Raw genomic sequence first — 12,138 nt, forward strand, 5'->3', positions numbered from 1 at the left:
AAGGGAGGAAAAGGACCTGGGCAGAAGAGGGTGTAGGGCATTCTGGGGATGGGTGTACCCGCAGCAAACACGAGACAATGAGAAATACCGAGGCACCTTTCAGAGAGGGGAGAGGTAAGAGGGTGCGGGAGCCGGGAGCGGAGACTGGGCTCCGGGCTGGTGGCGGGAAGTTAGCGGATGGGAAAGAGGCACCAGGGGATGACTAGAGTTTCCAGCGGCAGTGGAACCCCAGGGCTGTTGGAAGCCTAGACGATAGCTGATCTCGGGGCGGGGTGCAGAACGCAAAGCCCGGGGATGCGGAGAGAGGAACGGGGAGACTGAGGTGTCACTCGTGACTTACCGGGGCAGCCCTCCCTCACCCAGCCCGGTACTCACAGAGCTCAGAGTACCGATGGCAGCCCCGGCCCAGCTGCTGCAGATAGCGCTGCAGCACGTCCGTGAGGAGGTGGCAGGCGCTGAGCTGCACCGAGTCCCAGCCCAGCGCCTGGCAGATCTGCGCCACCGAGACCCTCAACAACGACCTGGAGTAACTCTCGCACATCCCGGTGTGTGGACGCCACCGCAGCCCTTGCTGCCACTTCTCTCCAGCCCCGCCGCCTGACCTTAGCAGAGTTCTCGATTCATCCTTTAGGGCCCCCGCGGCGGGGAAAGCGTCCCCCAGACCCTGGGCAACCACCTCAAAACCCCAGCAGCAAGGAGCGCGCCAGCCTGAGAGCCGCCATTTTGGACTCGCTCCGCCTCCCGCTGGACGGCCGCCGGGGAGAGGCAGCATGAGTCAAATACCGATAGCGCCGATGAGAAAGCTCCGCCCTGTAGGGGGAGCAAAGCGAGGGTCTCGATATCGATTCTCGGGTCTGAATGTCGACCGGAAACTGGCGATGCGAGGCGCAGGTGGGAGATGTATTCTGGGGCGGCAGGTGGCAGGGTTCCTGGGTTGGGGGGCTTTCACCTGGGGGAGAAGGAAGAGGAAGTCGTTAGCGTTTTAGGGGTAGAAGGGTTAACATTAGTACAGAGTTATAAGTTTGGGGAAGAGGAACTTGCTGCTCAAAACGCGGATCTGATCCTGTCTTGCCTGTGCTTTTTGGCATGCTAGCTGCCCTATACGTTAAATGAAGTCCAAGCTCTTCTGCATGTCATTCAAAGCCCCTAATACTAGGGCTGCCAAATTACTGGGGGCTCCAAAGAACTCACTAGCCGGGATCAATTAATATTGTCATACAGTTTTTAAATCAAAATCCACGCCCACAGTTCTCATTTCATACTAACTCCAGCCCTGCTTCCAATCATGCTTAAAAAAAAAAAAAAAGCCAGGTGGGCTGTTCATGGTGGGGGTGGGGAGCGGTGGGGTGGACATTGCCAGCGACAGTGACCTGTCCAGGGAATGGGGTATTCAGTTGCCTACAGAGGCCTTAAGTAAGCGACACGAGTGGAGTACCCTGAGAACCGTTGTCTGCTCCAAAGCCTTCTGCCACTTTCAGGCAAACATTGTTGGATCTTTTCAAGATGCCAGAGATTAGGGTGTTCTGATATGTATCTTGATTTTTAAATAGTGGAAACACAATTTAAAAGTATTTGTTTGGAAGCAAAACTCATCCCGCTGTTAAGCTGTGCACAGCACATGGGTAGCCAGGTTGGAATGGCTGACCTACTCAGTTTGTTAGGCATGCACTGTGTGTTTACCACATCCGTTTATGAGGCAAGCGCAATAAACTGAGTTTCTGAGTAGCTTTGTATTCCTTCTATAGGGACTATTCCAAAACCTTGAACATAGTGCTCGGTTTTTAAAAAAATTTTTGAAAACCCAATTGATGTGAAAATATGATGCATCAGCAAAATGACAATCTGCAGAGAAGGAGCAAGACGCTAGGTGAAAGATGTCTATGGTGTTTACCGACGCTTTTGTCTCCAAGGCTATCAGGAACCTTTTTGATACTTACATCAATGGGAACTTGTCAATTTTAGCCTTACCTGACCGTTTTGTTGCACGTTCATAATATTCAGCAGTTCCTTAATTTATGAACTCTCTGGAACCTTGGATTTCACAAATAGTTTCCACACCCATTCTGGGTGTTCCTTTTCTTCATTCACCTGTGCCTGGGGATGTGGGGATTGGGTGGGGGAAACTGGCGATGCGAGGCGCAGGTGAGAGATGTATTCTAGGGCAGAACATTTTGGAACATTTCAAATCTACAAAAAAGTTGAAACAGAAATATTTAAATACAGGTATACAATATCATCTTCATTGACCCATTGTTAACTTTTTGCCATATTTATTATGTCTTTGGCTGTATGGATACACACACACTTTTTTCTTTCAGAAGTTTGAAACTAAGTTGCAAACTTCATGACACTTAACCTGCAATACTTTGTGTGTGTGTGTGTGTGTGTGTGTTCCCAATAGGAGAACATTCCTCATAACCATATGTATGACTATATGTTACAGGTTTGGTAACCAGGGAAGCCAACTGTAAGATGGAGATGAGTTTGCAGAAGTTTTATCTAGAAGTTCTTCTTAGATACCTTCTGTGGAAGGGAGGGTACAGAGGCAGGACTGCAAGGTGCTGTCAGGGTAAACCTCAGCCAGTCCCATAGAGAGTGCTGAGGCGGGGAGTTACCTTAACTTGGGACTTGGAGGCTGGTCCTTATATTCCTATGTTGACAGGTCACTGTGGCATGACTTCAGTCCTGGGGAGGGGGCTCTGAGCAGTGCATGACAACTCTCAGGCGCTCCACCCATTGTTCCCTCGGATCCATTTCTTGGTGTCAGTTCAAGAAGTAGCTCCTCCATGCTTCAGGAGGGGCCTCTTCTGTGTCAAAAGAGGAAGATCAAGAGACTAATTACAACCCCTACTTCTGCAGCCCGGCCTCAGTTGGTACTCCTCGTCTTCCTCCTTGACTGCCCATTGGATGTTTTTCTCACCCGTCTTCTGGGGGAGTGACCCAGACCCTCCTACGCAGTGGTTCTGAGCCCCTAGTTTTCATGTCCTTTTCAGACTGTGGCCGCTGAACTAGCCTATGGACCATTAAAATCGGGCATGAGGGTACCAGAACAGAGCACCTAGGTGCTGGACAGTCCTTGATTCCTCACTGTAATGGTAGCCTGACAGTCTCCTGTTAATCAGGGTTCACTGCTCCTGCCTGTGAGGGAACTCCCCACTTTGCTGCTGTCTCCTGGCCAAAATGTCCAAGGATGGCTGATACTTTAGCAGGACCCCAGGATGTGTTCCTGATGAAAGAAGTCCCCCCTTTTAGAAATTGGACCTACATCTGAAGAACCCAGTTTTAGGTATGGAAAGAGCAATTCCACACCCCCTCCTCGGGGGTGGGGGTCACTGAAAGTAATAGTAAATGGAGGAACTGGCCTCTACCCCGTATCATCTGCCTGTTGGGAACCCAGCCTCATGGAAAGGTCGTTGACTTAAAGGGCGCACAGCATTGTGGGGGATTGCAGCCCTGGATACCATGCACCAGTGCTTCACATGCTATTCATTGCCTGTGAGCTGGTGCTTTAGCTGTGCCCACAATAAGGTCTTTCTGTTGCTCTGCCAGGCTGACACCTTCTGTGTGATATGGCATGTTTTAGGACTAGTGGATTTCATGGCATTGTGCCTGCTTCCCCACCTGCTCTGTAGTAAAATAGGTTCCTTATACTGATGCAGTATGATATGGGACATCAGTGGATCCAACATCGTAAGCAGGAAAGACAAATCCATACCTAGAATATGTGTCCATTTCTTATCAATACAAATAGCTTTCTAGGATCACTTGCGAGCAACCTGTTCTTGGAGAGTCCTACAGAGTTTGCCTAGGATACCATAACAAAATACTTAGCCAGAATTTATTTTCATGCCATTGTAGAAGACGTCCAAGATCAAGGTGATAACAGTTTGGTTTCTCCAAAGGCCTCTCTGATTCATTTGCATCTGACTACCTTCTTCACATGTGTGCATAACCCCTGGTCGGTCTCTCTCTCTCTCTCTCTCTCTCTCTCTCTTAAAATTATTTATTTGAAAGGCAAAGTTACAGAGAGGCAGAGAGAGAGAGATCTTCCATCTGCTAGCTCACTCTCCAAATGGCTGCAATAGTGGAGCTGGGCCAATTCAGAGCCAGTAGCTTCTGGGTCTCCCACCTGGGTGCAGGGGCCCAAGCAATTGAGCCATCTTCTGTGGCTTTTCCAGGCCATGGCAGAGAGCTGGATCAGAGGTGGAGGAGCCAGGTCTTGAACTGGCAGCCATATGGGATACTGGCACTACAGGTGGCAGCTTTAACCACTAGGCCACAGCACCGGCCCCAACCTGCTGTCTCTCTCTCTCTCTCTCTCTCTCTCTCTTTTTTTTTTTTTTTTTGACAGGCAGAGTGGACAGTGAGAGAGAGAGACAGAGAGAAAGGTCTTCCTTTGCCATTGATTCACCCTCCAGTGGCCGCCGCAGCCAGCGCACTGCGGCCAGTGCACTGCACTGATCCGAAGCCAGGTGCTTATCCTGGTCTCCCATGGGGTGCAGGGCCCAAGCACTTGGGCCATCCTCCACTGCACTCCCGGGCCACAGCAGAGAGCTGGCCTGGAAGAGGGGCAACCGGGACAGAATCCGGCGCCCCGACCGGGACTAGAACCCGGTGTGCCGGCGCCGCAAGGCGGAGGATTAGCCTATTGAGCCGCGGTGCCGGCCCTGCTGTCTCTTTTTATGTGGACACCAGTGGGATTAGGTCATTCACTCACTCATTTCCCCTTATTGACTAATTTAAAGGCCCTATCTCCACATCCAGTCATGTTATGAGGTAGAACTGGGGTTACAACTTCAACATAGGCATTTTGGAGGGGAATAATTCAGTCCATCACAGAGAGTTAGTGCTGGTTGGCAAGCTGGCTAAGCTCTGACCATGGAGAATTGGTCCCCTCACTGCTCTCTTTCAGGGCCACACAGAGTGAGGCTACCTCTTGGTCCTAGTCCATTTTTGACTTGCAGCCTGAACCAACACATCTGTGAATAAACTTGGCTTCTGTCTTTCCTGACCCTCTGATCGTAAGGAACTTCCATGCAGCTGTTGGCCCAATATGAAGCGCAGGAGTTGGTGTCACATGAATGCAGGCACTGGGGTCCAACCTGCCTTGTCGTGTAGTTTGTATCCTGTGGGCCCTGTTCCTGATACATCCTGCAGGTACCTTTTGTTTCATGGTAGATTGCTGCTGCTAGGCTCAACATTTTCACTTGGTAGGTCCATCAGAACCCAGCACATGATGGGCAGTTCTGGTTTCATGACTACTGGTGGTCCCATGATCTTTACCATAGCCCAGCAGCATGTAAGGACATATTTTCCTTTTTTTTTTTTTTTTTTTTTTTTGACAGGCAGAGTGGACAGTGAGAGAGAGAGACAGAGAGAAAGGTCTTTCTTTTCCATTGGTTCACCCCCAATGGCCACCGCCCTGATCCGAAGCCAGGAGCCAGGTGCTTCCTCCTGGTCTCTCATTAGGGTGCAGGGCCCAAGCACTTGGGCCATCCTCCACTGCACTCCCAGGCCACAGCAGAGAGCTGGACTGGAAGAGGAGCAACCGGGACAGAATCCGGGTGCCGGCACCGCAGGTGGAGGATTAGCCTAGTGAGCCGTGGCGCCGGCCAGGACATATTTTCCTAAAAGCATATAACCCTCCACTTCATGTGCTATGACTTTTACTCTACACCCCTGGTGAGAAACACATTGTGATCCACCTTTTAGGGCTTGCTATAAACTCCCATGTGGAGTATTTCCCACTTTGGATGCCTACCAGGTTACCTGGCCCAGATAGGAGGGATTGTACCACTGCCTGAGCCTGCGGCAGAAACCTTCCCTGCTCTGGGCCCCAAGTCAGAATTGACCTTTTAGGTCATCACTATGGCAGACAGCAGAATTCCCAGGTGTGGAATATTCTGCTTCCAGAATCAAAGAAGCCTAAAAAGCCTGGTGAAAAGCCTAAGGAAGCCTGGTGCTTCCTTCTTCCTGGTGGAAGTTGCAAGGGACAATCATGTACTTTCCTGTTGTTTTGCAGAAATCGCCAGCATGCCCCAGACCCTAAAAGTCTTACACAAATGATGGACCTCTGGAGCACCTGTACCTTACCATCACCCTTAAGGTAAGGTATTAACCACTTCGTACTCTTCCAGTATGATTAGCATGATAATGTCGGCACGTAGCCCTGTGTGATGTTTTGTGAGTCACTCAGCCAGTCCAAATCTCATGAGACTGTACGTGACAAAGGGTGGGAGAATTAACATAGCTCAAAATGTATACTTTTTTTTTTTGACAGGCAGAGTGGATAGTGAGAAAGAGAGACAGAGAGAAAGGTCTTCCTTTGCTTTTGGTTCACCCTCCAATGGCCGCCGCGGCCAGCGCACTGTGGCCAGCACACCGCACTGATCCGAAGGCAGGAGCCAGGTGCTTATCCTGGTCTCCCATGGGGTGCAGGGCCCAAGCACTTGGGCCATCCTCCACTGCACTCCCGGGCCATAGCAGAGAGCTGGCCTGGAAGAGGGGCAACCGGGGCAGAATCTGGCGCCCCGACCGGGACTAGAACCCAGTGTGCCAGCGCCGCTAGGTGGAGGATTAGCCTATTGAGCCGTGGCGCCGGCCTCAAAATGTATACTTTTAACTGTCCCAAGTGACTTTAAATTAATTCTGCTCCTTTCTATTTGGGGTGGAAAAGCTCACTTTCACCAAGCAATGGACACATTGCAAGTGCCTGAGACAGGGCTTGTCTATCTTGGTAAAGATGCCACATCTGGCATAGCAGCTGCACCCAGATTACTCCTTGCCTGAGTTTACAGTCGTTCACTCTTGTCCCTCAGGATGCATCTGATACTTGCAGGAGCCAGATGTCAAATGAAGTGGAGAAATAACGGGACCACTGCCCCAGCATACTTTTGGTCTTGAAGCATGGCAATTTCTGCCCCTGCTCCCAGCTGCAGGGACACTTTCAAAGGTGTGTGCTCTGCCTTCCCACTCCCACAGGCCAAGGAACCAACGTAGGGGTTGTGCCAACATCCCAGTATGTCGATTCCGGTGAAACATTCAGGAGTCATGGAATTGACCACTCAGTGGATCTATAAACCCAGAGACCCAGTGTGCACTGGGCCAAGTATCAGTTGGCCTGATATGTCCTCCATCTAATAGGTGGCCCTGGTTTCATTTTCAACTCAGCCTCCTTGCGTTCAGTAGTTTCCAAATTGTGAGTATTGCCTTTTGATAATGGATGGTTACCTGAGTTAATGGCTGTGGATTCCTTGGTGGAAGGGTGGGGTCATCATCCATTGATGTTACAACATTCTTCCTCTTAGCTTCTCCTTCAGTTAAGAGTTTCAGTCTAGAAATTGGCCAGGGCTCATGACTGGTTATTGAGCTGTCACCTGAATTATTTTGATTGTACAGATTGAACAGCTCACATGTCCACTGCTCATCTATTTCACCCAGGAGGCCTTTGCACTATGAACCATCTTCATAATTGAACAGGCAAGCCCACCTCTCTGATTTCCCACCCCTCACTTGTAATTGCATTCACCTGGCTTCCCACTCCTAAGCACTGCCATCTTGCCTCTGTTGTTTGCGAGCCCTGGAATATCCTACACACTGATACATCCTACCAGCTTGTTTCCACTGTTAGAACGCCCCAGTTCACCAACTGGGGAAAGTTTTACAACTTGCACATTTAGGAACTGCTACCCTGTGCCAAGCAGCACCTTTGTGATCCATCTGCTACCAGCACTGAAGTCCTTGCGGCCAACCAGGAGGGAGATCCAGCTCCGAAATCCCATCTTGGTCTTTGCTCTCCCAGACCCCTCTGTAACAAACTGACCCACGCTAAACTCCCCCAGAAGGCAAGTGTGCAGAGGCATGCCCTTGGGATTACCACGGGGGGACAGGAGAGGAGCAGAAGGGCAGGGCAGGAAGCAGGCCTGGGGGAGGAAAATGTTGGAGGAGGAGAGGGAAGGGGAAGGTAAGAAGGGGAGAGGAGAGAAATGGGGAATGAAGGAAAAGAAACAGCTGGGGTAAGGTGACAATGGGTCACATATCACATTCAAGGAAGGCCTCAGCCAACCCCCAGAGAGCTGTAAACTCGGGATGGCCCTTGCCAATTGTCTTGAGTCAGGCAGGCGGACTTGGCCTTTATGGTCTCATTGATCAGGTATTTGATGTCTGCTGCCGCAGGAGATGGCCACAGCCTTGGGCAAGGTGATTACTAGTAGAGTTAATTCCAAAGAAAGTTGACAACTAAGGGCTCTGTGTTGACAGGATTCCCAATATCCAGCGGAACAAGTCCTCAGTCCTGAAGGATGATCTGATGACACATCACAACTTCCACTACATCGTAATTCCACGATCACATTCAAATTTAAGATTAATATAGTAATATCCAGAAGGAAGCACACTTGCAGGTTTTGCTGTTGTGCCCAAATGTATGTTATACCATTATTTTTAAGATTTATTTAATTGAGAGGCAAAGTTACAGACAGAGGGAGAAACAGAGAGGTCTTTCATCTGTTGGTTCACTCTCCAGATGGTTGCAATGGCCGGTGTTGGGCTACTCCAAAGCCGGGAGCCAGGAGCCTCCTCCAGGCCTCTGATGGGGGTGCAGAGGCCCAAGCACTTGGGCCATCTTGCACTGCTTTCCCAGGATAATTAGGGAGCTGGATCAGGAGTAGAGCAGCCAGTACTGGAACCGGCAGCCATATGGGATGCCACTGCCACAGGCAGAGGCTTAACCTACTATGTCACAGCGCTAGCCCCATTTTATAGCTATTTTTATTTTTAAATCCAGCACCAAATCAAGAATCACTCATTGCACTTAGTTGCCATGTCTTTCTCTTCAGCCTTTTTGAATTAGATCAGCCCTCTGGTTTTATTTTTGTTTATGACTATTGTTATGTGGTATTCATGACACATTTTGCAAAGGTCAGGAGAAATGTCTCACAGTCTTTGTCTAATGGTTTCCTCACTTGATTAGGTTTGGTGAGAATATGAGTACTCCCACACAGGTCAATTGTACCTGCTGCTGTTACACATCAGAAAGTCAGGTTGTCCCTTATTGGTGACACCGTTTGATCTGGTAGCTGCCAGATCTCTCCACTGTAAAGTCGCCCTTTCTTATTTTGAATTAACAAAGTAATCTGTAAAGTGGTATTCTGAGATGATTTGAAAAACCTGCTTCTCCCCCGCCTTCCACCCCGGTGGTTTTATTGGCATCCGTTTCTGATCTGTTACTACATGAACGCCTGCACTGGTGATTACAAAGTGATTTGTCCAGTTCTGTCATTTCCCTTGCATTCATGAGCAGGCATTCTTCTGTAAAGAAGATTTCCTCCTCCTTTTCTGGTATCATTACCTGGTCAGAGTCTCTTTTTTGGTAGGGGGGAGGTGTTGAAGTGTTATAGTTTATAACCATCTCATGATTCTCTCCATCCTTAAATTCTCTTGGATTTGCCCAGGAGAAGCCCTTTCAAGCCAGCTGTGCTATTCTTGTACTGTGACACTATCAGTCATTGACCACTTCCTTACTTGTGTGCCACTAGATTTTCTAGGCTCACCTTGTGCTGTTTTCCCTGCCCTAGATTTGAGCGAGTTGACCTTCATTACTGCAGGAGTATCATTGCATTAGGGGGGCCTTGGAGTGGACAAACCCAGCAAATACATGTATTTTAAAGTCAGACTTTAAAATAAATAAATCTTTTCTAAAAAAGTCATAAAGTGCATTTTAAGTACACACTGATGCCTTTGTTACAAATGTAAAAGTATGTATTCCTTTCCTACTCATTATTTTTGTCTCCGTTTGCTTTTCCCTCAAAGTGAGAACTGTGGCTTCAGTAATATCACAAATTTGTTTTGCCCTGCAATACCTCTGCCTGTTTGTTCTCTGTTCATGATTCATCCCAGTGGTTGTAATCGTTAGTTATCTGCAGATGACTGCTTGCTGCAACACTTTGGCATTTTCCCTGAGCGTCATACTAGCATAACTACACATAATGACTAATGTCTGGCTGGATGTCCCATATAGAACTCTAATTGAATATGTTTGATGTGAGTATCCAAAACTACACTCATCACTCGCTCTCTGTTTTTTGATGTCTACTTCAGGGAAGGAGGAACTGTGTTCCTCTGTACTGATAAATGCCCAGTTTATAGCACAGTACCTAGCAGGTAGTCAGGACTCAGTGAATAAATGCCTTTTAGAACAATTCACCTTGCCACGGTGTATATAATAGATTACTTTGTGAATATACAAAAACACCCACCACACTGAATCACACACTTTAAAAGTGTAAATCTTATGGCATGTGCATTATACCTCATCATGCTGCTATTTTTAAAAAGAGGACTGACTGGATGTGAGAATATGGAGGCAAGGGAGAAATAACTTTTTGCAAGGGCTGAGCAATAGAAAGGAATAGTTGCTTTCCATAAGAGCACTGAGTAGAATTGTCTAGCAACTTAGTAGGACATAGATCTGAGTCTGAAATTCCTTCTTGAGAGCAGAGCTGACTCAATACAAGGGCACAGATCCTTATGATACGCAGTCAAGGATGAAAAGAACCAGAGTAATGTGGCAAAGCTGAGCACTAGTTTAGAGAGCAGAGCTAGCACAAGGGTTACAGCTGGGGATGAGTGGACGCAGCGCCAACAAGGAGCTACTTTTTATTGTGTGGGCTCCGTGATTGCATGATTTTTAATCTTAAAGAGCTTTCTTTTGATTTTTATTTAATGAATACAAATTTCATATGTACAGCTTTTAGGGATATAGTATTTCTTCCTCCCCTCATTCCCGCTCTCCCATCCCCACTCCCATCCCACCTCCTACTCCCTCTCCCATTCCATTTTCCATTAAGATTCATTTTTAATTGACTTTATATACAGAAGACCAACTCTATACTAAGTAGAGATTTCAACTATTTGCACCACACAGACACACAAAGTATAAAGTACAGTTTGAAGACAAGATTTACCATTAATTCTCATAGTATACCTCATTAAGGACAGAGGTCCAACATGGGGAGCAAGTGAACAGTGACTCCCGTTGTTAACAACTGACACTCTTATTTATGACGTCAGCGATCACCTGAGGCTCCTGACAAGAGCTGCCCAGGCTGTAGAAGCCTTTTAAGTCCACAATCTCCGTCGGTTTTTAAGACAGGGTCATATGCAAAGTGGAAGTTCTCTCCTCCTTTCAGAGAAAAGCACATCATTCTTTGATGGTCCCTTCTTTCCACTGGGGTCTCACTCATAGAGATCCTTCATTCAGAACCATTTTTTGCACTGTGTCTTGGCTTTCCATGCCTGAAATGCTCTCATGGTATTTTCAGTCAGATCTGAATGCCTTAGGGGCTGATTCTGAGGTCAGAGTGCTGTTTAGGGCATTTGTCATTCTATGAGTCTGCTGTGTGGACTGCTTCCCATGTTGGAACTTTCTTAGAGAGCTTTCAAAAGAATGTTTCTGAAAGCTGCATTTTGTAGTAAAGCAGAAACAAATGTTCATAAAGGGCAAATTTCAGAAAATGGGATTTGTAATCATGGAAACTCACTCCAGGAATATTAAAATGAACAGATCTAGCACTGTAGGTACTGTCTAGGTGCTTTCAGGAAAATAGGATGGCTATTAACATTATGTAATAAAGCTTACTAATAGAAAACAGTCATTGTAATTGCATGTTATGACCCTTAACAAAACTAGAGGCTGCAACTCAGGGGGAAAAAAGCCCTCATGCTTATTCAAGACTCCTTTCTATGTATCCAAACCACATGGCACAGTGCAAAATCTTTCCCAGCTAATCTTTCCAGATTTTTGTTGTCTTTCTCCTTCTATTAACAGTTCTCAGAATCTCCATTCGAACATCAGCTTTGGATTTTGCTTACTCTACTCTGTGACCTGAAATGCCTTCCCACCACTTTGCTCTAGTAATTTATTCTCTACTGTTCACACATTGGTCCTTGAGGTCTCAGTTTACGTATCACTTCCTCCAGGCTGGACTGCCTCTTCAGAGTCCCCCTAAGTCAAGTTGGGTATCCTTCCTATGTGCTCACCAACTCTCACATACTACATTTTGTCATCATCTGCTTATCTTTTCTCCAGACTATGAGCTCCTTCAGGGAAGTGTTTTATCTTTAGAGCGTAGAGTGGCA

The 12,138-nt window shown here is 47.5% G+C and overlaps 1 protein-coding gene and 1 long non-coding RNA gene across 19 annotated transcripts in view; one reads left to right on the plus strand and one right to left on the minus strand.

Moving 5' to 3' along the window:
* The window catches only part of TAF3 (TATA-box binding protein associated factor 3), a 216,230-nt gene extending 215,371 nt beyond the window's left edge, over positions 1 to 859 (minus strand). The window contains exon 1 of one of the 5 annotated variants that reach the window (XR_011381579.2): positions 376 to 859. Coding sequence is in view for 1 of the 5 variants with exons in the window: in XM_002717345.6 (XP_002717391.5) it covers positions 376 to 772 (397 nt within the window). In the remaining 4 variants the exon portion in view is untranslated. The remainder of the gene's footprint in view (positions 1 to 375) is intronic. The other 4 variants (XM_002717345.6, XM_051821564.3, XM_089312345.1 and 1 more) reach the window with 4 other exon arrangements.
* LOC138845009 (uncharacterized) overlaps positions 1 to 12,138 on the plus strand; it is a 21,918-nt gene continuing 9,780 nt past the window's right edge. For 4 of the 14 annotated variants that reach the window (XR_016219764.1, XR_016219771.1, XR_016219772.1 and 1 more), the window contains exons 1-3: positions 864 to 891; positions 6,023 to 6,106; positions 6,819 to 6,952. This is a non-coding gene — a long non-coding RNA (uncharacterized LOC138845009). Of the gene's footprint in view, positions 115 to 863; positions 892 to 2,111; positions 2,143 to 6,022; positions 6,107 to 6,818; positions 6,953 to 7,143; positions 7,199 to 7,398; positions 9,712 to 12,138 lie in introns of those variants that run through there. The other 10 variants (XR_016219763.1, XR_016219765.1, XR_016219766.1 and 7 more) reach the window with 8 other exon arrangements.

Source organism: Oryctolagus cuniculus, chromosome 13 (genome assembly GCF_051225735.1).
Source record: "Oryctolagus cuniculus isolate XC-2025 breed Fujian yellow rabbit chromosome 13, ASM5122573v1, whole genome shotgun sequence".
Lineage (NCBI taxonomy): Eukaryota > Metazoa > Chordata > Mammalia > Lagomorpha > Leporidae > Oryctolagus > Oryctolagus cuniculus.